The following is a 25,762-nucleotide window of genomic DNA, read 5'->3' as shown; positions in this document are numbered from 1 at the left end:
GTATGTAATATTTATATATAGTAACCCAATAGGCTTAGATTTGGGTTTTGGAACTTATCATTATTATAAATAGGCCCAGAGCCCAGGACCCAGCCGAATACTCTCTCTCACGTTTTTTGACCGAAAGGTACGACCTTAAGATAATTTTTTTGAGTCGTCCGGGTTAAAGAAATTTTCTTCTAAACTGTTTTGAAAGAAAGCATTGTCCAAATAGAAGAGACTTTTCTAGTAATAGTATATCAAAATTATAAACTGGACTTCCATTAAAAAAAAAAAAATTTATAAACTAGAACCTTAAAGCATAATCTTGGTCATTAGCCAAAAAAAAAGCAAACTACAACCCAAATACAAACATTGGTTCTTATCCAAAAAAAAAAAAAATATATATATATATATATATATACAAACATTGATTCTTAGAATATAACTACCCATGTTTCCCAAAAAAGAAAAAAGAATATAACTACCCATATATGTTGGTCCTTACCCATATACAGTTATTTTCCTTTTACAGGAGTAGTAGTAAAAGAAGACGAATACAAGTTAATAAGAAACATGTTAATAAGGAAAATAAGAACAAGTACATTGTTACTTTCAAAAAAAAAAAAAAAAAAAAAAAAAAAAAAAAAAAAAAAAAAAAAAAAAAAAAAAAAAAAAGGGAGAAACAATACCCATTGGTATTATTCATGAAACTGGAAAGTCATCAACAACAACAAAAAAATGTAAAATGTCTGGTAAAACATATTCTATCTAAACTAGCAAAGGAAAGAAAATCCTAGCTCACTTTGCTAAGGCATGGGTTATAGCATTGCCCTACCTCCTAGTAAAAGAAAAGGAATAGATTCATAACAAACCCACAATAGACTTAGAAAAGAGTCCCCCACAGAAAGGGCCTTAACAACAACTTTGAACTTCAAAGTCTCCTTCAAATACAGACTGAAAAAAATTGAGTTTCACGATAAATTGAACTGCTCTAGCGGCCATCATTTCCAACATCTCCACTGAAGAAGGTGGAAAAATTTTCTCAGACAAAGCAGCCATTACTTCCGTTAGAGCAGCTAAATGTTACTGTTTAGCAAAAAAAAAAATTATTGTAACGTATTACCATAAAGTGATGTAAATTTTGAATTGTCAAGCACCGCATCAATACAAAATCATCTTTCATTGTATAGTATTTGACACGTAAGCGTGTTAGATGAATTTAATGGATACCACACGTTACATTTGATAACCATATTTAAAAATCACCAATTATTTTTTTTTTTTCCTTTTTTGGGAAAATGACAGATTTTTTTCAATAATCAAAAGTTTCTTACATCATCCTGTATTTAACTCAAGATGAAGTCTGGCACTTCTTCAGGTCAGACCAATTTATAGTTGAATGACCCTAAAATTTGTATGACAAATAGCTTAGGAATTAGAGAAATAGTAGATGTTTTAATTTTTAAGGGCTCTGCTCTAGGGCTATTTGCCATCAATAACTCCTCTTCGGTATTGATCTCTAATACTTTTGTAGTACTATTTTGTTTTCAATCTTGTTTATTATAGTTTAATTCGTGTGATGCGCCAAAAAAGTTTGACAATTTATTTTTTTATTAAGTGAAAAATAAAAATAGCAGATAAGACTTATAAACGTTACTTCAAAGCCCTTTTTTAAAATGATGTGATTATTTTTATCAAAGTATATGTAAAGAAAGGAAGTACACGAAGATTGAATTGGAAACTTCTAGTTTTATTTCTATATCAAAGAGTACAAATTAATTAGCAATCTAATCTCCATATATAACACAACAGAGTAACAAAAAATGGCACTAAAAACAAGTAAATTAACTAACTCTCAACAGCTTAACTAACTTCCTAACTTAACCAATCAAAGCTTGACAATTGGACCTCCTAATTTCTCTTCTTTCTTTCCTTCGCACGTGCAACCTATGCTGAACTAACTGATGTCGTTTTCTTCTTCCTCTTATCGTTTGCTCCATTCTGTCATTTAACAATCACTTCAGTTTCAACAGTATAGTTGATATAATATATTAAATTTTCTAAATTAAGTCATCTATATGTATTATTTGAAAGTATTCTAAATTTTGTGATTTTTTTTTTTTTCATTTTCAAGAAACCATAATTCATTTTACATTCAATTATTATACAAGACGAGATATTTTTGCAAATAATGTAAGGTGTTATTAGAATTTGTTTCTAGTGCTCCTTTCAAACTCTTCACCACTTATACGTCTTGAATAGCCTAAAAAGTTAGCAGATATAAGTAATATTATCACTTGTATTAGAAGAAAAAAATACAGCACTTTCATAACATAAGAAAAATGTAATTTTATCAAAAATTTGCTAACATTACGCTGAAAATGTGACATAATTATCAATGAATCAACTCCTCCTTTTATACAAACCTCTCATCCTAAGGCATCAATGAAGTGGACTGAATAGACTGAAATTGACTGAAATAGACCACTTGGACAGAAATAGACCGTAGGACCAAAATGAACCAAATAGACTGAACTGGACCGAATGAATCAAAGTGGACCGAAACGGACCGAATGGACTGAAATAGACTGAAATGTTACGCTAATGTGATTCAAAAGAAACGTAACAACAATAAATATTTGATTTTTAGATATTATATAGATTAGTCAAGTTTTTTTCTTTTTTAACAATTATATGAGGAAGAGTAGATAGTTTGATTATGTTTAGAAAATAGCAATTAATGTATCAAATATAAAAATAAAATAAAATAAAATAAAGAGGTAGAGAATGACCCAAAATATCATTAGTAGAAGTAATTAAATAAATAAAACATTTCAATTAAGAAAGTTACAGAAAGTATGGTTTCAAATAGAATAAAATGGAGGAAAAAAATACATTTAGCCGACTTAACTAATTTATTAAGGAACCATAGGCGTCCCAAAATTTTGGAATTAAGGTTTGTTGTTGTTGTTGTAGTAGTATTAAAGCACAATTTTTAAAACCTCACATTTTTAAATATAATTTGGCATTAAGGCTTCTTGTTGTTGTTGTTGAAATAGTATTAAGGGGTTATCTTGCCTAAGACCCCTACCTCCCTTTAAATCCCAGCCAAAGAATCATTCTCATCAATAGAAAATTTAGCGGTGCAGATAGGATTACATCTTAGGTGATGTGGCCATGAAAGATTAATCTCTTACTACTTTAATAAGTTACGATTTCAGTGCATTTTAAGTGCATGTATAATAGAGTGTGTACCGGTATTTTTCCTTACCCGAAACCAAACTGGTACCTTCGCTGTCCATGAATTGTTCTTGGAAACTAGCTTGATTTTGGCTAGACACCACCCCCGTTTAAATGGCATATAAATTGGAAAAAGAGTAGGCTAAAAGCACCATCTTAAACATTGAAATCTTGTATATCTCACGCGTAAATGCACTAATGAAATGACTGCAAGATTATATACAACAGTAGCAAACTTCTCAAACTAAAATATTACACATCAGAATGTTGGTTCAGCCCCTTGGGTATGTTAGCCGTCCATCTAGAAGAAACTTAAAGAAATTAATATACAAAAAGGACACAAATGCAACTTCTACTTCAGAATTATAAATGTTAGAGAAAAGCATTAATCACATTAATGTTTAAACTTCAAATGAACTAGTCAAGTTACAATTGGAGTTGCTCGTAATCGATATATAACTCAGTTTGACCTAGTAAACACTCAATATGAGATTCAATACATTCTCACAAAATACACACTCAAATAATCTAATCCAATTTACTCAATCTAGGTATCACACTAAACCTAGAAGGAGTTTGAGTTGATGACAGCAAATTCTGCAAGGAACAAAAAAATGGGAAAGGTTTACACTATCACAAGATGACCTGTAGGCCTACAACTTTTGTCTGTTTGGTATTAGGTTAATGGGCATGCACAAATGAACACCATTGTTAGTGTTGGCAAACCTAGCTAGAATTGCAGATGGGAAGAAAGTGCATGATAATTGATCCATGATAAAGAAAGGCACTTTCATCGTTAGACTCAAAAGCCGAAAAGTATCCCCTCCACCATCTCTCAAAATTCCTTTTCTCATGCGTATATTTCAGTCAAAACAAAAGGTTTCACAGTTGTGAATTGACAGAAAGTGAAGTTCATATTTACTGGAAATGGCACATTGTCTCCTAAACACACTCACTCTTACATTCGTCCAATGCTGCTTTTTTCTCCTAGAGCCATGAAGAATAGAGATTAAATTACAGTTTCATGCACTTGAAAAAACAAAACTGTTGCTGACAGATACGTGAGCCACTCTGTTAGGCTAGAGAATTTTGGAAGTATGCTGTTTGAGGAATTTTGTTCTATAAGGTAAGACAAAGAGAAGGGATCTTTCTTCACCGACCCATATTTTAAGTGGCCAACAGCCAAACCTGATCTAGTGTAACAATATAATATGTGTAATAATGATGAATTAGTAACATCCAGACAAATAGCCGCCATGAGTATAGACCATGTTTTGAGCAATAATTTACTAACCCTATCCTTGATTTTGACTGAAATTATATATTATATGCTACAAGTTTTTTATTTTTATTTCTTGATATCCACATGCAATTACTGGTATGTGGACCTGTTCAGCAGTATACTTAGTGTGAACTGATCAAATAATTGGGATCAGGGTCTTCTCCATTTTAAATATTGTAACATCATGTACACTATTGTATTCGTCAGAAAATATAAAGATAAATCTCCACCACGAAATGAATGAAGCATCTCCAATATTCAAAGCAAATGGAGAGGCCCCAACAGTCAGCCATCTAAGAAACCTCTCAAGGGAAAAAAGTGGAGGAATTGAACTGTACTACCAACCATGCACAGGTTATTAAGAATTTAAGATTGCTGAGTTAGATTGTCGTACCACAAAGAACAAACACTACTGAAAATGCAATGAATGATCTAGTATTTTATACCTAGCAAAGGCTATTAACAATGATCTAGAGCTTGCTTATTTAAAAGCTTCTTAGTTAATGTGTAAAGTGAAATCCTCTCTCTCTTTTTTAGTCATGATCATTCTCTCAAAAATGATTAACTTTTATCCCTTTATTTTTTCAAATGATGAACTTCTATCATAATTAATTGCCAAAAGGAAGAAATAGCCATTGTACTTGCCTACACTGCTGCACAGACAATACTTAATTAAATTACATTATTCAAAAATAAATTCTCTTTCTATGGCCCAACTCATGATAATAATGATTAGGTATTCCATCACATAGTCTATATCTAATTCCTGAAGAATTTTTTTTTTATTGAATATAGCCCTTTGAGGGAATGAACAGTAAAGGTTACCCAATTTAAGAATGACGATGTAGGCCACAAAGGAGACCCAAAAGGACATACTTTAAATTAAAAGTAAGACTGTCCTTTGGAGAACACAAAACAAACTTCTAACCCTTCCAAGTCATGCCTATAAAGAATAAATCTCAACTACTTCTTAGACAAATCACTCAGGTATTGCTACTACTGAAAACCCAACTGACACAGTTGAGGAAAAGCTTAGGACAATGACAGGAATAGGCTCTTCATGTGGAGCATGCAAGTTCCTGAGGAGAAAATGCACCACTGAATGTGTATTTGCTCCTTACTTCTGTTATGACCAGGCTGCAGCCCACTTTGCAGCAGTGCACAAGGTATTCGGTGCAAGTAATGTTTCCAAGCTATTATTACACCTACCAGTACACAACCGCCGTGATGCAGCAAACTCCATTTCTTACGAAGCACTAGCCCGAGTACGGGATCCCATATATGGTTGTGTTGGTGATATATTTGCTCTCCAGCAACAGGTTTCCATGCTATTACTTCTCTCCAAAACACATAAAATCACACTAAAGTTTTAATGTTATAGTCAACCAAAAGTGACACTATTTACACCTTGCCTTGCAGGTTGCTAGCTTACTAGAGGAGATAGAAGTCATTGGAAACCAAATGGCTAATCTCGCAGTTGGTGTTGCTAATTGTGGAAGTTCCCCAGCAACTAGTAACCTATACAATGGTTTACAATTCTCTTCACAACATGATGTCATAAGCCCATTCTCCTCACAACATGATGTCTTAAGCACACAGTATTATCAAAATCAACAAGCTCCACTACTTTTCCATGCAGGAAGTACAGCTGCCAACCAAGGCTTTGACAGCCAGATGGATGTACAGCTCCCTCCTTTATATGGATGGGAAAACCAAAATTTATTTGATGACTCTGGCTTGAATCCCTTAGGAAAACTCCTGGAGGGAATAGATGAAGATAACTTCAAATGTTATCCATGGTTGTACAACAGTACTAATGCCAAAAATTGAGTGGATCCAAGCTAGGAATTTTACTAGTAGCTTTTGTAAAGCTTGTGTTCTATAAGGAGTAAAGGACTCCTTCCAGCTTCCAATGGGAACAAGTTTTGTACTAGGCCTGCTTTTGCTATTTAAGTACATAGATGACCTGGTTTTTGGGTTGTAGGCATAGCTTATTCTAGTTTGAACCCTAAATAAGCATCCTTCAAGTCAATATATCTGACCCCATACCTTCCCTTAACCATAGATCATAATCAACTGGAAGATTCTACTCTATTTTAGTGCAGTACCTTATGCAGTGTGACATGTCAGGCAATTTGATTGCAGATTTACAGGTAACGGTGCTTTTAGGATTAAGTGCTTGCATAAGCGTCCTGCATGGGTAACCAGAAAAACATTAAAAGAGAACCCAAGATGATTCCAAGGCAGTGGTTCCCAGAAACATGCCAAAGGTTAACACCAAACTTGATTATACCCGGCCATATTAGCTGGCAATCCAAAGGGTAGAAATATTAGAGACAACATAAAGCAAGAACCACATAAAAGCAGCATAACCAAATGAATCAAGTCATTTAAGGGCTAAAAGACTACAAAGAACAGAGATGCCAGACCATTAAAGAGAGAAAAGGGGAAGAAATAGTACTGCTGAATCAAATGGCTGCATGTGTGCTTAAAGTATTTGTTCAAAAAGTAGATACAATATACTAAATGAGTATACAAGCCTTTAAATATAAAAGTCTACTGGAGAAATCTCACAAAACATTATATAAACCATAAGCAAAAGTTGAATAAGTGAATATATGAGTAACAACATAGATAAAATTATACTTGATTTTATTAGAAGTAGGCGGCAAGTCTAATGAACCTAGAAAACATGAGAAATCAGGAAACTGCCATCATGTTTACCAACTAGCATGAAGATTAGTTTACCAGATGTGAATGTCTTGAAAAGGTCACTTGTCCCAGGAAAAAATGACCATACAATATTCCTGGAGGCATTGAAATAGTGAGGACAGTCTTGCATTTACTTTACTTAACAATGGTCACCTATCAATCAGTTCAAAGATCGGTTATTTTTATGTCTTCCACAACCTCACAACTTCACTTCTGCTGGACAACATTCCACAAATTAACTAATTTGAGCTTTTTTTACAATCAAGAGTGTTCCCCATTTGTAATAAGTATCTCATTCATAGGGGCAGTTGAAAGCCCATTATCACTTTACACTGCAACTCACATTTCATCCACCCAAGATGGTCCCTATGAAATGAGAATAAAAAATAATGAAAATAAAATTTAAATTAATTCTATGATATTGAAATTTCCTCACAAACAAAGCATTCGGTTACAAAAACAAAGATGGACCAAAACAAAATTTGAAGAAACAACTTGAAACCATGAAAAATTCAATGGCCATTTCTGCTCAACATTGTTTAGTCTGCAAATAAAACAGAAGGAAGAAACTTAACACCTTGGACATCACTATAGATTTCATAAGACAAAAAGAACAAATCCATCCTTTCGACTTTCAAAACCCCATGACTCCTGCCACTGAACGCACTGTTATGAATCAAAAACAGAGAAGCACAGTATTAGTAAGCATTTAAAGCAAAAAACTATAGTTAAAACAACACCAGAATACTAATTACCTCAAGAGCACCACTCCCTAGCATTCTGGAACATCCGCAACCATGGACTAGGGCCTTTTTTGTCCACATCCCATTGTTTTGGATACCAGGGATACTGCCACATCAAGAAGCAACGCTCTGGATGAGGCATCATGGCAAGATGCCTCCCATCTGGAGAACAAATGGCTGCAACCCCTAATGGAGAGCCATTCAAATTGAAAGGGTAAGTTTCTGTCACATTCCCATCATCATCACAATATCTTACTGGGGCCAAGTCTGAATGAAGCACACGATCCAAAACTCCATCATCAGGGAAATATGCTTTTCCCTCACCATGAGCAGCCCATACGCCCAATGTGCTACCCTCCATTCCTTTGAACATTATAGCAGGTGAGTCCTTTATTGACACACTTGTGAAACGACATTCAAAACGGCCTGACTCATTGTGAATGAACCTTGGCTGCGATGGATCTCCACCAGCACCATGCACACCACCAACCTGGGGACCTGGGACCCACCCCAACAAAGCCATGAGCTGACACCCATTGCAAACACCAAGACTAAAAGTATCTGGTCGCTTGTAAAACTCCTGAAATTGATTCAGAAGGGGTTGATTGAATCGTATTGAAGCAGACCAACCTTTTGCAGAATCAAGCACATCAGCATAGCTAAAACCTCCAACAAACACAATACCACGAAATTCATCCAGAGAGATGGTTCCTTTAAGCAGGTCAGACATTGTAACATCCCACGGGTCGAAACCAGCAGCATAAAATGCTGCAGACATTTCTCTGTCACCATTGCTGCCTTCTTCTCGAATCACAGCTACTCTTGGTTTTGAAGCTGCATTCATATATTTCTCATCTGTGAAGGTAGGAGTAAAAGACAATTCCCATGAAGGTTCATGCCTAAATTTCAACCCTTCTTTCTCTGATTCAACACAAGTGGGCAATCTTTGGAACTTTTCCAGCTGAAAACTGGTATCCTCCCACATATCCCGAACCAGTGAAGTTTTCTCATTCAAATGAATTACCTCATCTACCTTTAACTCTATTGAGGGACTGGCTGTTACTTGTCCAATTATCTCAGAAGAAACACCAAAACTGCCAAGCTTTCCTACCACAGTGTCCAAGTTCTTCTTGCTAACCTCAAGAATTACACCAAGTTCTTCTGCAAAAAGTGTTTGGAAGAGGCCCTTCCTCTTTGAAGACATGTCCAAGATGATGCCACAATTTCCAGCAAATGCCATTTCCAATGCACAAACCAATAGCCCCCCATCACTGATGTCATGACCAGCAGAGATCAAATCATCTGCAATAAGGTCCTGAATGCCCTCAAAAACTCGTTTGAGGTAAGAAACATCTTCAAGATCAGGACACTCATCCCCAAGTTGGTCAAAAACCTGAGCAAGAGCAGATCCACCTAACCTCCGCTTTCCTTTTGACAAATCAACATGGAGCAGAATACCATCATCTCCAAGCTTCAAATCTGGTGTTACTGTTTTTGTTATGTCAGGACAAGTGACATAGACACTGATTACAAGATTCCCAGGAGCCTTGACAACCTCACCAGCAGAATGGGCTGCCATGGAAAGACTGTCTTTCCCCCCATCAATTGCTATACCAAGTTCAATCATAGCTTGTGAAAGGGCTGTAGCAGCATCATACATAGCTGCTCCTTCCCCATCAAGCTTGGCAGCATACATCCAATTACCACTTGCTTTAACATCAGAAAGAGAAGTGACTTTTGCCCAAACAAGATTTGTGAGTGCTTCCCGACGGCCAATCTTGCCATTGCTTTTGGATCCAGCAGACCTTTGATTGGCTGCTCCCCAATGGCGCATGCACCTCCAGTGAAATCAGTATAAGTCTGACCAATGACTGCAACATCAGAAAGAGCAATTTGCAAGGGGCCAACAGTTTGCTGCTGTGCCACAAGACCAGTAACACACCTATCCACTTTTGTTGTCAAGAAGCGTTTTGAACAGACAGATGGAAGTCTCAGTACCCTCTTCAAAGAATCCATCACTGTGATCCCAGGAGCAATATCAAGGGGCTCTCGTGCATGAACCACTCGATGGAATTCAAATGATTTCTGAGGCATATCCCCAAGTACTTTCTCGAGCTCAAGATCCACAGCAGGAGGAGGAGAAGGAAGTCCGCTTGAATGGCATTTTTCAATAGCTAAGCTATCAACTAATACAATACGTCCCTCACCATTTATTTTTCCAATAACAGCCATAGAAACCCTTTCTCTATCACAGATTGATTGTAACAGGTTGCGGCTTTCAGGCTTCACCAAGATTGCATCTTGCTCCTGATATTCTGCACCCCAAATCTCTAAGACAGACATTGTGTGATCACCGACCACAACTGCCCTGATATCAATCTCAGCACCCTTTGGGTATATGATTTCCTTAACTACATTACAGTTCCCACCAGCCCCCTGATCATGAATGCTGATAATTGGGTTATTCTCCCCCATTTCAATGCAGGAACGAACAACACGATACAACTTTTGTGCCATCTCAGCGTCTCCTCGCTGAACAGCATTAAAATCAAGTTCTGCATCATTCTGGCCACTAACCATGCTAGACGCTGCGCCTCCTCCCATTCCTATACGATATGCAGGGCCCCCAATCTTCACAACTAACATTCCAATGTCAGGCTCTTCTTTAACTATATGGGAGTGATCAATCTGACCTATTCCTGCACTAAACATTATTGGCTTCAACCATTCCCGCCTCTCCCCACTCGGCAGTCTCATTCCAAAAGTTCTAGTGTAGCCCAGAATCAAGGGCTCTCCAAATTTGTTCCCATAGTCTGATGCACCATTACTAGCATCAATAAGGATCTGCAAAGGCGATGCCAAGTTTGAAGGGTACGAAAAAGATGGATCTTCCCATGGGGCATAAGACCCATCTATTTTGAGGTTCCCAATACAATAACCAGCTGCAGCTGCACCCCCAAAAGAACCCTTTCCCGTCGCATGGGTATCCCTAATACGACCTCCTGCACCTGTTTCTGCACCAGGGTAAGGTGCCACTGCACATGGGAAATTATGGGTCTCAGCGGTAAATAAAATATCAAGGTAACGAGCAGCCATCTCTAATGGACATGTTGACCCAGGCTGAATAGGTCGTAATTGCTTCACATGGAAGCCCTTGATAGCACTCGAGTTATCCTTGAACCCAATAACAGAATTGTTTGGGTTTGCCTGCAAAGTGCTCTTCACAATCTGCATGAGTGTCCTATCCATTGGCTGTCCATCAATAATCATTTTACCAGTAAAAAACCAGTGCCTGCTGTGCTCACTATTGGATTGTGCTATGTCAAACAATTCCACATTGGATGGATTCCGCTTGATGTCCTCCCTAAATAGCCGGGTGTAATACTGTAGATCTTGCTCATCAAATGCCAATCCCATTTCCTGATTAATTTCCTCCAATGCTTTCCGGCCCTTCTCCATGACAGGTATAAACCGAACTTCCTCTGGAACCACATTAGTCTCAAATGATGTGAGCTTCTGGGTATACACACACTCAGTCATACGATCATGAACCATTGCAGCAAACTCATTAATCTGATGATCCTGCAGTACACCCTGACAAAACAACAAATACCTCCTCGTTTACAATATTCCTCCAATTTTTTTTTTTTTTTTAACTCATTCCTTGAACTGAATAATTATAATGGTTATGTGTGTGTAATTTATAACTATTGTTTCACTGCATATTTATAGCCTTCTCAAGATAAAGTTAATTTGCAAAGAAAAACAGGATCGTGAAAATCAAATAATTTGTATTGTGTTCACATATTTGATACTATGAAATAAAAGTATGTTCAATTTTCTCATTGTCTTCCACTCATTGATAGTGTAAGGTTGAAATTTATCAACCATCTTATTGGCTTTATTCCGTGCCAATTTGCTTGTAATTTAGCACTTAGTAACCCTATTTTTAGGTGGGATTATTGTAAGGGTAGTGTGTGAAAAGAGTGTGAAGAAAAGCTCAAGTTTATGCAAAGAAGCAGGGGTTCGCGGCTAGAACTCGCGGCTGACTTGCGATTGGTAAGCTGCAATCTGCAGGCACGTGAGATGCACACATGGGGAGCTAAAGGGTCGCGCTAGCTGTCACACTACAAGATAAAAGTCCCAGGCTGGCCAGGCCATTACCTCGCGACTTGAACTCGCGATTTAGACAAGCCGTGAGGTCAAGCCGCCAACTTACCCTGTTTGGCAAAAACTGACTCTTCGTATTCCAAACACACACCACTATATATAGACTCTTATACCCACTAATTTGAGAGAGCTTCCAGAGAGAAAAATTGAGAGAGAAACTCTAGAGAAAAACAAGATTGCCTCATCCCCAATCTTCACTAAGAGACTTCTCAAATTCCTCTACTCTCTTCCTCTTCATTGATACATCCTTGAGAGGTTATTGACCAAATCCTTTTCTCACCACACCCACGTCTGTGAGAAGGTCTTTTGGTACTAAGGGAAGCAGTTTGAAAGGGACCAATGATTATTGGTTGATGCTATGGGCTATAGCGGAATCCGGTAAGCTAGAAAAGAAAAAAGTTCAGCGCAACCTCGTTGGAGCAAGAAGCTTGGAGGGCTTACGTACTTAGGTAGATTAGACTTGGAGGGTCTTTTACTGTTCATGTATCCCAACTACATTTTCTAGTGGATTATTGACCGCTTGGAGGGCGGCGGAGAGGTTTTATGCTGAGGGCTTCGGTTTCCTCTTCGATAACACATCGCGTGTTGTCCTTGTGTTTGCATCTCTCTTCCTTTATCTTTGCCTTTTATTTTTTACTGTGGATGTGATTATAATTGGCTTAGATTGTTTATCAATTCTATGTTTAGCTTATATTCATGTTCCGCACATTAATTGTTTGATAATAAGTTTGAATTGATATTTTGTATTTTGGGGTCTAAACGTTCAAAGGTGCTTTACATGCATTTTGAACTTTCAATATAGTGCGACATTAAAACATGGTGTGGGCAAGTGTGTATGCACGTGTCTTATAGATGATTTAAAACCATAATAGAATATGGCTTTACATTGCATATCAAATATTCTCTTTACTTCTATACCCAATGTTAGGTTCTAAAGACATAGGATTTTATGTATTTAGAACTCTAATGTGTATTATTGACAAACCATGATCAAAACACGTTGTTAGTCTTGTTTAGACTTGCTCAAAGTGTGGGTGTTTTATGTAAAGTTGGAATCGAGTGGCTGCAGAAGTATTAGTGACTTTCGACCTGGCTCGATCGATCGAAAATTAGACTCGATCGATCGAATCTCGGGCAGAATGTTTTTTCTGCAAAATTTTCAACTCAGCCCAAGCCCCATTAAGGATTAGGGTTTCAGATCTACTTCTCCCACTATATAAAGGAAACCCTAAGCCACGTTTTTGAGGACTTGAGAGAGAGAGAGAAGAGAGTGCCTCTTTTGTATCTAAGGTTTTGTATCCAAACCTCTCTAAGTCTTTGTTGCTCATATTTTGTGGTTTGTGTAAATCTCTTGTGAGATCATTGAGGAGCTTTCCTTCACATAAACTTAGGGTTTTCAAGGTAGAGATTATCTACATCTTGATGATTAACAAAGTTGCTACCATTGGAGCTTAAAGAATAACAAGCGTGGGTGCTTGTAGCTGATTGGAGAATCCAGGAAAGAAGGAGTCCGTGAATTCGGAGTTTGCACGTGGTCGTGTCAGTAAGTTCTACTGGTGGGTAGCATTAGGAAGTCAAGCGGGGAGCTTGTAAGTCCTTTTGTATGAACTTCGATTCTTTCGCATAGTGGATTCAGGTTTACCTTGAGGATAGCTAGGTCAAATCCTCCCCAGGTTTTTACCATGTAGTTTCCTAAGTGATCATATCTTGTATTATTTAATATTTCGCTGCTTTATATTCTTGATATGATTGTGTGATTGTGATTACCTAGATTTGCATAAATTGACTAAGTTAATCACTTGGCTAATTAACTAGGTTAATCTGGTTGGGTTAAGAGGTCTAAATTTCTAACAAGTGGTATCAGAGCGGGTAGCTCTTCTATCTGTAGATCTTTTGATCTAAGAGTTGATCCTTAACCCCTGTTATCATGGATAATTTGAAGTGTCTTTCTGCTCATGTTAGTGATGCTTTGAATAAAAAGGACACTATTGTCCCTGTTGATTTTTTTAATTCTTTTGAAACTCTTCGTAAAGAATTATCTAAATCTTTGAAAATTTCTAAGAAATTCAAGGAAGAGTTAAAATTGGCTAATCTTGAAAAAGAAAAATTGATTGTGAGATTGGATGAATCTAATAAAAAGAATGAATTTTTGAGAAATCAAATTTTCTTTCAAGATGAGAAGATGAAAAGCTTGGAACAAGAGTTAGTTGAATCTAAATCTAAAATTGAAAATTTGACTAGTACCAAGTCTGCTGATGATAATAGAAGTGTTTTTGCTTCTCTTAAGCCTAAAACTGAGAAATTTTATATCCCTCATTTTAAGAGGAATAATAAAGAAAAAGCTTATTTTGCTAGATTAGACAAAGGTAAAAGTTCTGACGTAGACGCTGAAGTTTCTAAACCTATGTCTAAACCTGCTGCTAGTGTGCATAATAAATCTGTTTTTGTGCCTACCTGTCACCTTTGTGGTGTTGTTGGTCATATTAGAACAAACTGTTCTTTGTTGAGGTAAAAACCAAAATCTGAGACTAGATTTGTTGTTAGGAATACTGATATTCCTAAATTTGTTCATGTTTGTCACTTTTGTGGTGTTCGTGGTTACATTCGTCCTAATTGTCATAAATTGAAATTTCAGCATTTTGTATGTCAATCTAGGATTTGTGATGATATTTCTCCTGCCATAAGTCCATATAAATTATTTCATATGTTTTTGAAAAATTTGAGCTTGTTGGCTTGTGAAAGGAATTTGCAGAATTTCAGTCTCTTTCACAAGATTGGCGTGATTCCTCAAATACACCATGCTTCTCATGGATTTTCACCTACAAAGCCAAAGACTCGTGCTATATTGGTGAGAAAAGATTTTCCAAGGTGAGCGTTGCTGACTTGTTCCTGATTTAATTCTTTCAATTGTTTGTGGACATGTCTTGTTTCTGTTTTTGGTTGTTTTATTTTTTAAGTTGTTTATTTAAAAAAAAAAAATCCAAAAACATTTCAAAATTTCAAAAAGACAAAAATATTTTATTTTGTGTCTTGTTTTATTTTTCTTGAGGATTACATGAGTTATGATATCTCTCTCTTGATTTAGAACATGCTTGACATTGTGGAGAAACTTGAATAGCATGTGTTATATAAGTGCTAAGCTATTTCTGATTTTGTATGAGTATGTACTAGTTTGTACATGTACTCAAGGGTTTGTACATGTACTCAAGTGCTAAGATATTTCTTATTTATGTACCCTCTATAGCTTAGTTAAGCACTATTATGCATAGCTTTGCATTGTTCATTTAGCATAATGTGTGCCTTTTGTTTTTGGTCATAAAATTTTTTTTAAACCAAAAAGATTTTTGAGTTTTGTATTACATATCATGAATTTGAAATCAAGGTTGACCGGCTTATCTTTACATAACAAGTTTATGTACCTTGTTTAGCTTTGATGAGCTTATTTATTGCACTTGACAAGTTGAAGCTTTATAGTGCATGTTGTGTGGAAAGATGTTTATGGTGTTTATCACTTTGTCTTAATCTTGAAGTCACATGTTATTTGACTGTCGGACTTAATCTTTTTGAGAAAGGCATAAATAACCATCTCACCACTATTCACTAGTCAATTACAAATACCTTAGTGTATATCATAAGATTTTGTGCTCGAGAAAGTGTAGCACATGCACAAAAAGAACATAAGGTGTAGACTCGGTTAATTGCTTAATGCTTAAAATTGGTGTGTACTATTAGGCTTGATGCCAAATCACATAATTAAAATTGATGTGTATATTATAAGGCAAAATTCAAGAAACTTACATGATTGCAAGCTTATGTTCTAGGAGATGTGGAAGTTATATGATGTAACTCTTTAGGTGATAGTCTCTTTTAAATTCTATGTGATGAATTTTGTAGATTTTGTGATTGATTGTTATTCATATATCACCTCACATGTATCTCAAGTTTTTGCTAGTTGCACATACTACACAAGTTACTCTTTACTAAACTTGGTAAATTTTATTGTGTGTGATCTTGTTGTGGCCATCCAAGATTAAAAGTTCTTTGATTTTAATGCAAAATGTGTTTAATGTTTGCGTTTTGAGGACAAATTGATTGAAAATCTTGATTTTGGAAGATCTGAGTTGAATTCAAGTATTTTTGAAAAACTTTTCGTCTCATACTCATTTATTTTTTTATTAAATAATGTGCTTTGAGGAGTTTCTGTATTAAAATGCTTTATTTTCAAAAATTTGATTTTTCCAGACTTTCGATTGATCGAACCTGTTTTTCGATCAATCGAAATTGCGATTAAAATTTTTGGTTTGAGTCTGCCTGACTCGATTGATGTTCGATTATTCTCGATCGATCGAAATTGAAAAATTTTCAATTTCTATGTTTTTGACCAAAATTTTTTTATGCTTCATTTGTGTTTAGAATTCACATGCATTGTATTGTTTTTGTATCCATCTTGCAATTTTGCAGTCATATCTCTCATTGTTTTCACACATAGCATGCATACACTTTACTAAATTAGGTACTCAACTTGATTTAAAAATTGATTGATTAATTTTTGAGTTTTGTACATTCTAGTATATGCTATTTCTTATGTGTAAACTGCAGAAATTTTTTTCTTAAAAAATATGATAGATAATCAATGTGCAAATATTTTCTCTACTCATGCAATTGTTTATGGGTCACATAGTGCCATGTTTGCATTTTATTGAAAGAGAGAATATTTTTTCTTCATGTGTATCATCACCTTAGTTTTTAACTTTGGTTTGTGTGTCTCCCCCCCCCCCCCTCTTCTTTATTTTTCCCCATACTGTTTTTCCCAAAACTTGTTTTGTTTTTCTTATTTTTATAGGGGGAGAAGCTTGTCTTTAACCTTTGTTGTTCATAGGGGGAGTTGTCTCTATTTTCTAAAGAGTTGATTTGTTTTGTGTTTCCTTCCCTTGATTGTCTATTTTCTCTTGACCTTTGTTACTCTTTGTTTGAGTTATATTTGTCAATTCATGACAAAAAGGAGGAGATTTAGATAAAATGATGGGAATATGTGTGGAAAATACAAGAATGTTTTGTTTAGGGGGAGTTAACATTGTTTTTGATGTATCTAACTTAGGGGGAGAGTTAGTTTATATATTTGTTGATTTACTGTTTTTCTGTCACACATGCATTTATGTGTTTTGTTTAGTGTTTAAGGAATATACAGGTTGATTCAATTGAGCTGCTATCTACACTTGTAACTGATGGATAATAGTTAAGATTGAATTTGTGTTTATGAGCATTATTTTTGTAAATGGCTTTTATTTGTAAACTTTGAGCTTTTAATTTGTGTTTTGTCACGGATTGCCAAAGGGGGAGTTTGTTAGGTTCTAAAGACTTAGGATTTTATGTATTTAGAACTCTAATGTGTATTGTTGGCAAACCATGATCAAAACACGTTGTTAGTCTTGTTTAGACTTGCTCAAAGTGTGGGCGTTTTAGGTAAAGTTGGAATCGAGTGGCTGCAGAAGTATTAGTGACTTTTGGTCTGGCTTGATCGATCAAAAATTAGACTCGATTGATCAAATCTCAGGCAGAATGTTTTTTCTCCAGAATTTCCAACTCCAGCCCAAGCCCATTAAGGATTAGGGTTTCAGATCTACTTCTCCCACTATATAAAGGAAACCCTAAGCCACGTTTTTGAGGACTTGAGAGAGAGAAGAGAGTGCCTCTTTTGTATCTAGGGTTTTGTACCCAAATCTCTTTAAGTTTTTGTTGCTCATATTTTGCAGTTTGTGTAAATCTCTTGTGAGATCATTGATGAGTTTTCCTTCACATAAACTTAGGGTTTTCAAGGTAGAGATTATCTACATCTTGATGATCAACAAAGTTGCTGCCATTGGAGCTTAAAGAATAACAAGCGTGGGTGCTTGTAGCTAATTGGAGAATCCAAGAAAGAAGGAGTCCGTGGATTCGGAGCTTGCACGTGGTCGTGTCAGTAAGTTCTACTGGTGGGTAGCATTAGAAAGTCAAGCGGGGAGCTTGTAAGTCCTTTTGTATGAACTTCGATTCTTTCGCATAGTGGATTCAGGTTTACCTTGAGGATAGCTAGGTCAAATCCTCCCCAAATTTTTACCGTGTAGTTTCCTGGGTGATCATATCTTGTGTTATTTATTATTCCTCTGCTTTATATTCTTGATATGATTGTGTGATTGTGATAACCTAGATTGCATAAATTGACTAAGTTAATCACTTGGCTAATTAACTAGGTTAATCTGATTGGGTTAAGGGGTCTAAATTTCTAACACTCAAAACAAAAATTATCCAACCAAATTACCCAAATCTAAATCATATTTAATCTCCTAATTTAAAAAGAAAAAAAAAAAAAATAACCATAGGGGTTTCGGCGTCTTAATGGTGGTGGGAGGCGAATATGACAGAAGCGACGTCCCCTCAAATTTCTCTTTTTTTCTCTTTCAAATGTTTTGTCAGTCTCAGGTCTTTTATAGTGAAACAATGCGTTTTGATTTTGTAGTGAAACAATGTGTTTTATTTAACAATCCACAATATTTTTATGTCTCTCTATCTCTCTCTAAGGCCTTATTTGGTTAGTTATTACTATTAGTCCTTAATTATTTATTTTTTTTGGTTTTTTTAAAATATTAAAATGGTGAGTATGCTAAAAACAAGAAAAAGAGAGAAATGTGTGATGTAAGCTTAGGCAATTAATGAGAGACTAATGAGATAACAGTAAAATAAGTTAATGTAAACTTTTGGTTAACAGTAAAAAAAACTTAATAAAAGAGGTAAAAAAATGCTAATTGCAAAATTAGAGTGTCATTTGGCAAGACCTCACGCACTTCTGCATAAGATCTCTGCTTATATATATATATATATATATATTTATATTGATGATTATTTCTTTATAACTTCTAATCACTCATCAACATGAGTCTCAAAAAACCTTGTGATAAAACTTTATCATACGTACAAAATAAGTATAGATTTTTTATCTATTTGTTTTTTAAAGGATATTGCTATTGTGTTCATCCTTATAAGAATTTAAGCATAGATTAAATTTTCTTTGTTTTTGACAATTTTTCTTTGATTCCTTTATAATTTTTATATTGTGTTGGTTTAAATGAATTTTTTCTCAAGCTTTCAGAGGATGGGCTTTAGATAAGATGTTCAACTTTTATATGCCAAGCATTGACTATAAGCCTTGTACATGGAACAAATAGAGATAAGAAATTAAGAATATGGTTCATTTTGGTTGGCCTTAGCTTGATTTGTCTAGACATCAATTTTCTCTCTTGCCAAAAGTCCGACTTATTTTAGGTGGAAGTTTTCTTGATTATTACTTGTATACAAAATTCCAGGATCATTAAATTGGAATAGGTCCCTTACTAACCTAACCAATTGGAATATGATTAAATTTCTTCCCATCCACACTAAACATTATGTACACTCCAAATTTTTTCTGTATCTCATAATGATACATTGTTGATAGGTGTCATCCAAGTCCAACATGATTGAGAGTTGTAATTAAGACTATAGTCCAAAAGCTTTATTATTCAATACTTTGTGAGAAAAATTAAACACTCATTTGATATAACAGGAGACTATGGAATTTGATGTTGTATACACTGGGGTTTGTTCTTAATGTTGTGAAATTGCTGTAGGTACTAAAAACTCTAGTTTGATTAGTTGGCAAGTAATGTTCTTTAATCATGAAAAGTCTACAATGGAAAACTTTTGTGTTCCTACAATAAATGTTTTGGAGAGAAAATTGTTAGCCCCCTCATCCCATTGGGACCCTTCTATTTATACAAAGGAAAAATTAATGGTCCAATATTCCTAAGTGTGACTTAGTTACATAGAATTTTTGTGCAAATGTGCCTAGATTTCTTTTAAAATTTTAATTATAATTTTAAACTCTAATTTGGTGATTTTTATATGATTTCATATGTTCTTAAATAATCTGAATGCTATTTCAGTTTGTGCAAATTATAGAACATAGAATTGGTAATTTAGCAACATAGGCAGAGGAGAAGGCATGTAGTGGTCTAGGAAGAGTAGGCATTTAGTTATAAGGGAAAAGGAGTAGGCATAAACATAAGAAAACCTTTGGATGGAGGAATAAGGAAAATAAAGAGTTTTTGATGATTAACATCCCTCTATCTTATCTATTAGTCTTATTTATTACTAATTAAAATCTATTGAGTTTAGTAAATAACTAATGTGGCATCTAATAAGTGTAATAAATTAAGAATGATGTATTTTATTTCAAAAAAAAAAATCAATTATTTTTTCAAAGAGAGTGCCACTTGGCAAAACCTCATGCTCTCCTGCATGAGGTCTTTGCTTTTATATATATATATATATATATTAATTGATTATTTGTGGATGAAAATATCATAGAGAGATGTCTACTTTCACTCATAATAATCAACATTTTTAATAATATATAATATATAATAAGGTATTAAGGAGGTTTAAATATTTTATATCACATGTAATAATGTAAAAGATACTATTGGGGAATATGTATGTAGGCTTGCTGCCTCTAACGTTGCCATTTTGGCTTAGTCTTTGTTAATAATATTTCCTTCTAACCAAAAAAAAAAAATAATGTAAAAGATAGTAGTTTAAATATTTTTCTAATAAAAGACAGGTGCTATGATTTTTTCTATGTGCAATGAAATCCGCAATTCAATAACTAAATAAATTTAAAAAAATCGTTTAACTTCACTTATTGAAATCAAATTTAGAAAATGTCTCCCTCTAAAATTTATAGATTCATTTGAATGTTTTTTGACCTAGAAGTAATCTCATGATTCTCATTAACGTATATAAAATTAGTTGGAATTCCATCAATGTTCACACGCCATCATAATCTATCCCTCAAACTTTCACACCTTTTGTAAATTTTCAAAGGTAAATGAGGCTTCTTTCACATGAAAATCCACGGGTTCAAAATTCTAGAACATAATAACACCTTTTAATTAAGAGAGGTTTTTGACCGAGCCATAATGGACTTTTGTTTATTGAGAAATGCTATGTTCATAATATTTTCACAATAAATTATAGGTGGAAAATTGTTATTAGTTCTAATTTGAATTCTAAATTTAAATTATTTTTTTACCTATCCGTAACAACTAATAACAACTTGTCATTTAAGATTTATTGTGAAAATGTTATGAACATAATATTTTTCTTATTTATTTATTTATTTAATTTTTTTGATACGCTTCTCTGGTTTATTAAGCCGTCTTTAAAGCAAGAAAACCAATTTAATTTCAGGCGATGTGATAGTACAGGTCAAAGCTTTAGGAAGCGGCCATCAATATGGTGCATTCAATCAGCCTTTGAAAATTATTTAGTAGACAATTGGTCAGAATTGAGGTACTATTCAAAGTGTATGCAATGGTATGGTAACGAACTTTCAGTGTTTCCACTGAGCACCAAATTAGTATGATGGGTTTGGAACTTTGGATGAACTTTTTAGCTGAAAAGCAAAAATACATTGATCGTGAATTTCATGTTCATTTCACCAGCCCCGATCGTACATGCTTGACAACAAAAGTAACAAAACTGATGGGCACCTCAGAATTGATTCTCGTCGTGTCAAGTCAGAGTCCAATTTGATCTCCTCCTTCATCATTGCACTTCTACTCTAAGCCCCACATTTTTCATGGATTAGGATGAGGTTACCTCATCCTCTCGCAAATATTTTTTACTATTCTAACTCTCTACCTTTTTTTTTTTCTTAAGTATATTTTTTTTATTAAATGGTTGAGATTTAAATTACTTTTTTAACTTTAAATCTCAATCATTCATAACTATTGCATTAGGGATATGTATTACACCTGATCTCAATCTGGCCGAAGAGCAAATCTTTGTGCAATGAAAACACCTCTCATGAGTTAAGTCAAAAAGGCTTGAGGGTTTAATTGTTTTCATATTTTATGGTGTATAGTTTTATAAAGGAGTCAAATTCTTTTTAAATTGAGAAAACTACATGTGACATGGTTACAATCATATTAATATATTTGCTGCCGGATAAAACTTAGGTACAGTATTTAGATGTTATTCCTAAGTCTTGCCCTTTGCTACTGAATAAATTAAAGGACAAAATTTAGTTACAAAATTGGTTGTACATTTAGGCTACAATCTTACTCAATATTTTTTTATTAGAGGTGAATTTTGATAAATCTACCATTGGATTGCATTTTCTTTTTATATACTTCATGCTTGCAAAATTTTTACAAAATTGAAGATTAATAACTATGTCATCAATAAATTGTTTAATTTGCAAGTTTTTGTAGCTTAAAATTATGTATAAAATATAAACTTATAGATTATATAGTAAATAATATCCGATAAACACAAAATTTGATATATATATATATATATATTAAGAGTATAAAGAACATGCAATTCAACGGTTAGATTTTTCAAAATATGTAGTGATATTTATTTTATTAAGGATGTAGCCTAAGGTTACAAATAATTTTGTAACTAAACTTTGTCTTAAATTAAATTGCATGCAATGCATGGCTAAAAAGCTAGTTAAGTTGAATTCTCGTCCTAAGTTCCAAATTTCAGTCCAAAATGAAGAAAAAAAAAAACCGCCGTGCCACACGTACAGCGCTACTTTGAAGTTGAATTTTTACGCACAAAGCATACTGCTCGTAGGAAACATTTGCAGGCCATATGGGACAACGATATCGTTCACAACCACCGACAGAGAAATTTACACACAAAAAAAAGAAATCTTCCCTGTTAGGTACAAGCAGATCATCGATTAATGTTTTAATAGTCATTCAAGGGACGACTTTGGTGCTTGATTTAAACTGCTATCTGTGTCTTATTTTTGAGTTATGATTCCGATGACTACTTTCCCGTGAGTGATTGAAAGTATTCTCTTTTCCTATAGTAAGAGCAAGGGGGGAAGAAATTAAAGCCCAAAATCATTATTCACATGTAGGGGTGATAATGTTTTACGTCATGAACATGACATATATATGATATTTTCCGGGTTAGTGTAATGTAAATAGATTTGTATCAAAACCAGTTAGAGATGTTTTAACACGATTTATTATAAATAGATGTATCAATTCTGTGTTGACCTGCTTAATTCTCAATCAACTCAAAAGGACATGTTTCATAAAAAAATAAATGTCATTTCTATCTAACATAAATTTAAATTTTAAATATAATTGAGTAAGTAAAAGAATTTTAATGGTTATATTGATAAATTCTCCATTGAAACTCTAAAAATCTCTAAACTTTTTTTTGATTATCCAAAATGAAAAAAAAATTATTTTTCATAGATTGTATATTAAACAAGTTGAAATGGGTCATGTTATGTTAATCCATTTAAATAAACAGGTGTGTAGGGGTTAAGAGGTTTTGACATAATTATTAAATAAGTTGGGTTATGGTTGAGTTATGTATTTGAATATCCTTACTATGACACAACAGCTAACACAACCTGCTAAAACAAATTTCCATCTCTATTCACATGAAAGCACGCTCATCTAAAAAAAAAAAAAAAAAAAAACCCAAACTAGCATTCATTTAGATGACTTATTTACTTATTTATTGAACATGCTCATCTAAAAAAATAAAAAAAAAAAAAAAAAAAAAACCCAAACTAGCATTCATTTAGATGACTTATTTACTTATTTATTGAACATGCTCATCTAAAAAAAAAAAAAAAAAAAACCCACCAAACTAGCATTCGTTTAGATGACTTTTTTGCCTATTTATTGAAAGCAGACAAAGATATATTTATACATACCTTAAAAAATGAAATTTAGAAAATTTATAAATTGGGGAGAGAACACCTTAAAAGATTTCAATTGAGTAGTAAATATGATATATAAAAACACCATTTAACCCAAAAGTTTAAGATTATGAGTTAGGCATATATATATATATATATATTTAGCTATATTATATGAATTACTCACTTTTTTTTTTTTTTTGATACATGATAAAAATTCTACTTTACTTTAATCTAACACTATATATAAAGTAAAAAATTAAATAAACTTAAAAAAAAAAAAAGGATATGCACACTTGTAATAAAAAGGAAAATTAAAAGAAGAAGTTAAATACTGAGATGAGACCTCGGTGAACTGTGAAGAATTTTTGAAGAGATCCTATGTCCTTATGTTGCATGTCTAAATCATTATTCACCTGAAAGGATGCTCATCTAAAAAAACAAAAATTGAATTATAAAGAAAACTAATCTGATGATAGCCGTCTGAATTTTGAATAATTTCAGAGGATGTTGTGTATATATATTCCATGAAAATGTTTGTTATTCGCCATAATTCTATTTACTCATATACTAATACAAGTGTTACATCGACAAAAATTTCACAATAAATTTTAAGTGGTAAATTGTTATTAGTTATGATTTAAATCCACTATTGAATTATTATTATTTTTTTCATTAATAACAACCACTAATAATCTATCACTTAGAATTTGTTGTAGAGGTGTTGCGAGGATGTCGTACACTTTTCTACGTTAATCAAAAATTTTTTTTTGAGAAGTAAAAATGGGGGTCTTTATGGTCATATTACACCCTCGGGTAGGGAGTCAGTGGCCTCGGTCAAGGAGTCCGTAGTCGGTACCTGTTCTGTACCCTTTGTGTGAGAGTCACCTCACATTTTGTGAGGACACCTCACCACTAAGTTTACCCACCAACGAAAGCCTGCGGGCAGCGGGACTCGAACCTAGGTGTGTTGCACGAAGCGTCCGAACCTTACCCACTCAACCAAGCCCTCGTTGGCCTTTTCTACATTAATCAAAAAGTCATTATTGCTTTTATTACATTAGTTAGAAAGTCATTATTACATTGATTATAAGGGTATCATGACATCCATATATTATAAGCGTAATAAAGAAGGAATGATAAGGATTCCAATCGAGTAAGAATAGTGCGCAAGATATATGCAAAGAAATAAGAAACCAGCATTAGCTAAAAAAAGAAAAAGAAGAAGAAGAAGAAACCAGTTCCGTACAATGTATACCGACAACTGAACATCAAAAATGTATACCAACAACCAACGTGTGGGGTTCGACATAACTCATATGTGTGTATGTTTGGGATGTGCTGAATTTTTCAGCTTAAATCTATTTTTAACTTTTTTATTATTATTATTTATGGATTCTACAACACGTTTTACTATTCTGCCAACTTTTAGTACTATTCTTGGAAAATAAGAAATCTTAAATCCATATAGTCTTTACTGTAGTGGATTCCACTTAAAACCCGCAGTTTTTTTCTAGCCACATGTTCTGAAGCCAAAGGCCCAAAGCCTTACTCAAGTCTTTTGTTTTTCCCTGGAAATTTCAGCTTTGAATTAAAAGTCCCACATAAATATAATAATAAACCTTCTTATGTCCTTCTATGTCACAATGTCATATTAAAACCCTCGCCTCCACTATTTTTAATTTTTTTATCTTTTAACTTTTTCAAAGTTTCTAAACTCTGTATTTTTGTTATAGACCCGAATTTTAACTACTTAACAAAAATAGAGAAAAAAAAATGTTTGAATTATGCATAATCTCTTAAGGAGTATTCAAGTAAGTGAGGGTACAACTTTGTAAGTATATTACTATATCCTTAACATTTTTATATTAATTTATTTTA

At 34.0% G+C, this 25,762-nt stretch overlaps 2 protein-coding genes across 2 annotated transcripts; one reads left to right on the top strand and one right to left on the bottom strand.

Moving 5' to 3' along the window:
• The first annotated feature begins 5,503 nt into the window (after nt 1-5,503).
• On the top strand, nt 5,504-6,568 carry LOC112039779 (LOB domain-containing protein 33). The gene is made up of 2 exons (XM_024072684.2): nt 5,504-5,823; nt 5,924-6,568. The coding sequence occupies exons 1-2, from the start codon at nt 5,545-5,547 to the stop codon at nt 6,332-6,334; spliced, it is 690 nt and encodes a 229-aa protein (XP_023928452.1). The 5' UTR covers nt 5,504-5,544; the 3' UTR covers nt 6,335-6,568.
• A 1,035-nt stretch (nt 6,569-7,603) lies between these two features.
• On the bottom strand, nt 7,604-11,577 carry LOC112039776 (probable phosphoribosylformylglycinamidine synthase, chloroplastic/mitochondrial; the record flags this gene model as incomplete). Its single annotated transcript, XM_065776430.1, is given in 3 exon segments — nt 7,604-7,882; nt 7,972-9,723; nt 9,726-11,577. Coding segments are annotated over 2 exon segments (3,603 nt in total), but the record flags the coding sequence as incomplete, so codon positions are not given.
• Nucleotides 11,578-25,762: the final 14,185 nt, after the last annotated feature.

Source organism: Quercus suber, unplaced genomic scaffold, assembly GCF_002906115.3.
Source record: "Quercus suber isolate HL8 unplaced genomic scaffold, Cork oak 2.0 scaffold_133, whole genome shotgun sequence".
NCBI lineage: Eukaryota > Viridiplantae > Streptophyta > Magnoliopsida > Fagales > Fagaceae > Quercus > Quercus suber.
The sequence above is the reverse complement of the archived record's forward strand: the minus strand, read 5'-3'. Positions and strand labels throughout refer to the sequence as shown.

Coding starts and splice junctions, on each gene's coding strand:
- LOC112039779 (XM_024072684.2), top strand. CDS start 5,545: ATGACAGGAATAGGCTCTTCATGTGGAGCATGCAAGTTCCTGAGGAGA. Junction 5,824..5,923: donor TATTTGCTCTCCAGCAACAG/GTTTCCATGCTA, acceptor CTTGCCTTGCAG/GTTGCTAGCTTACTAGAGGA.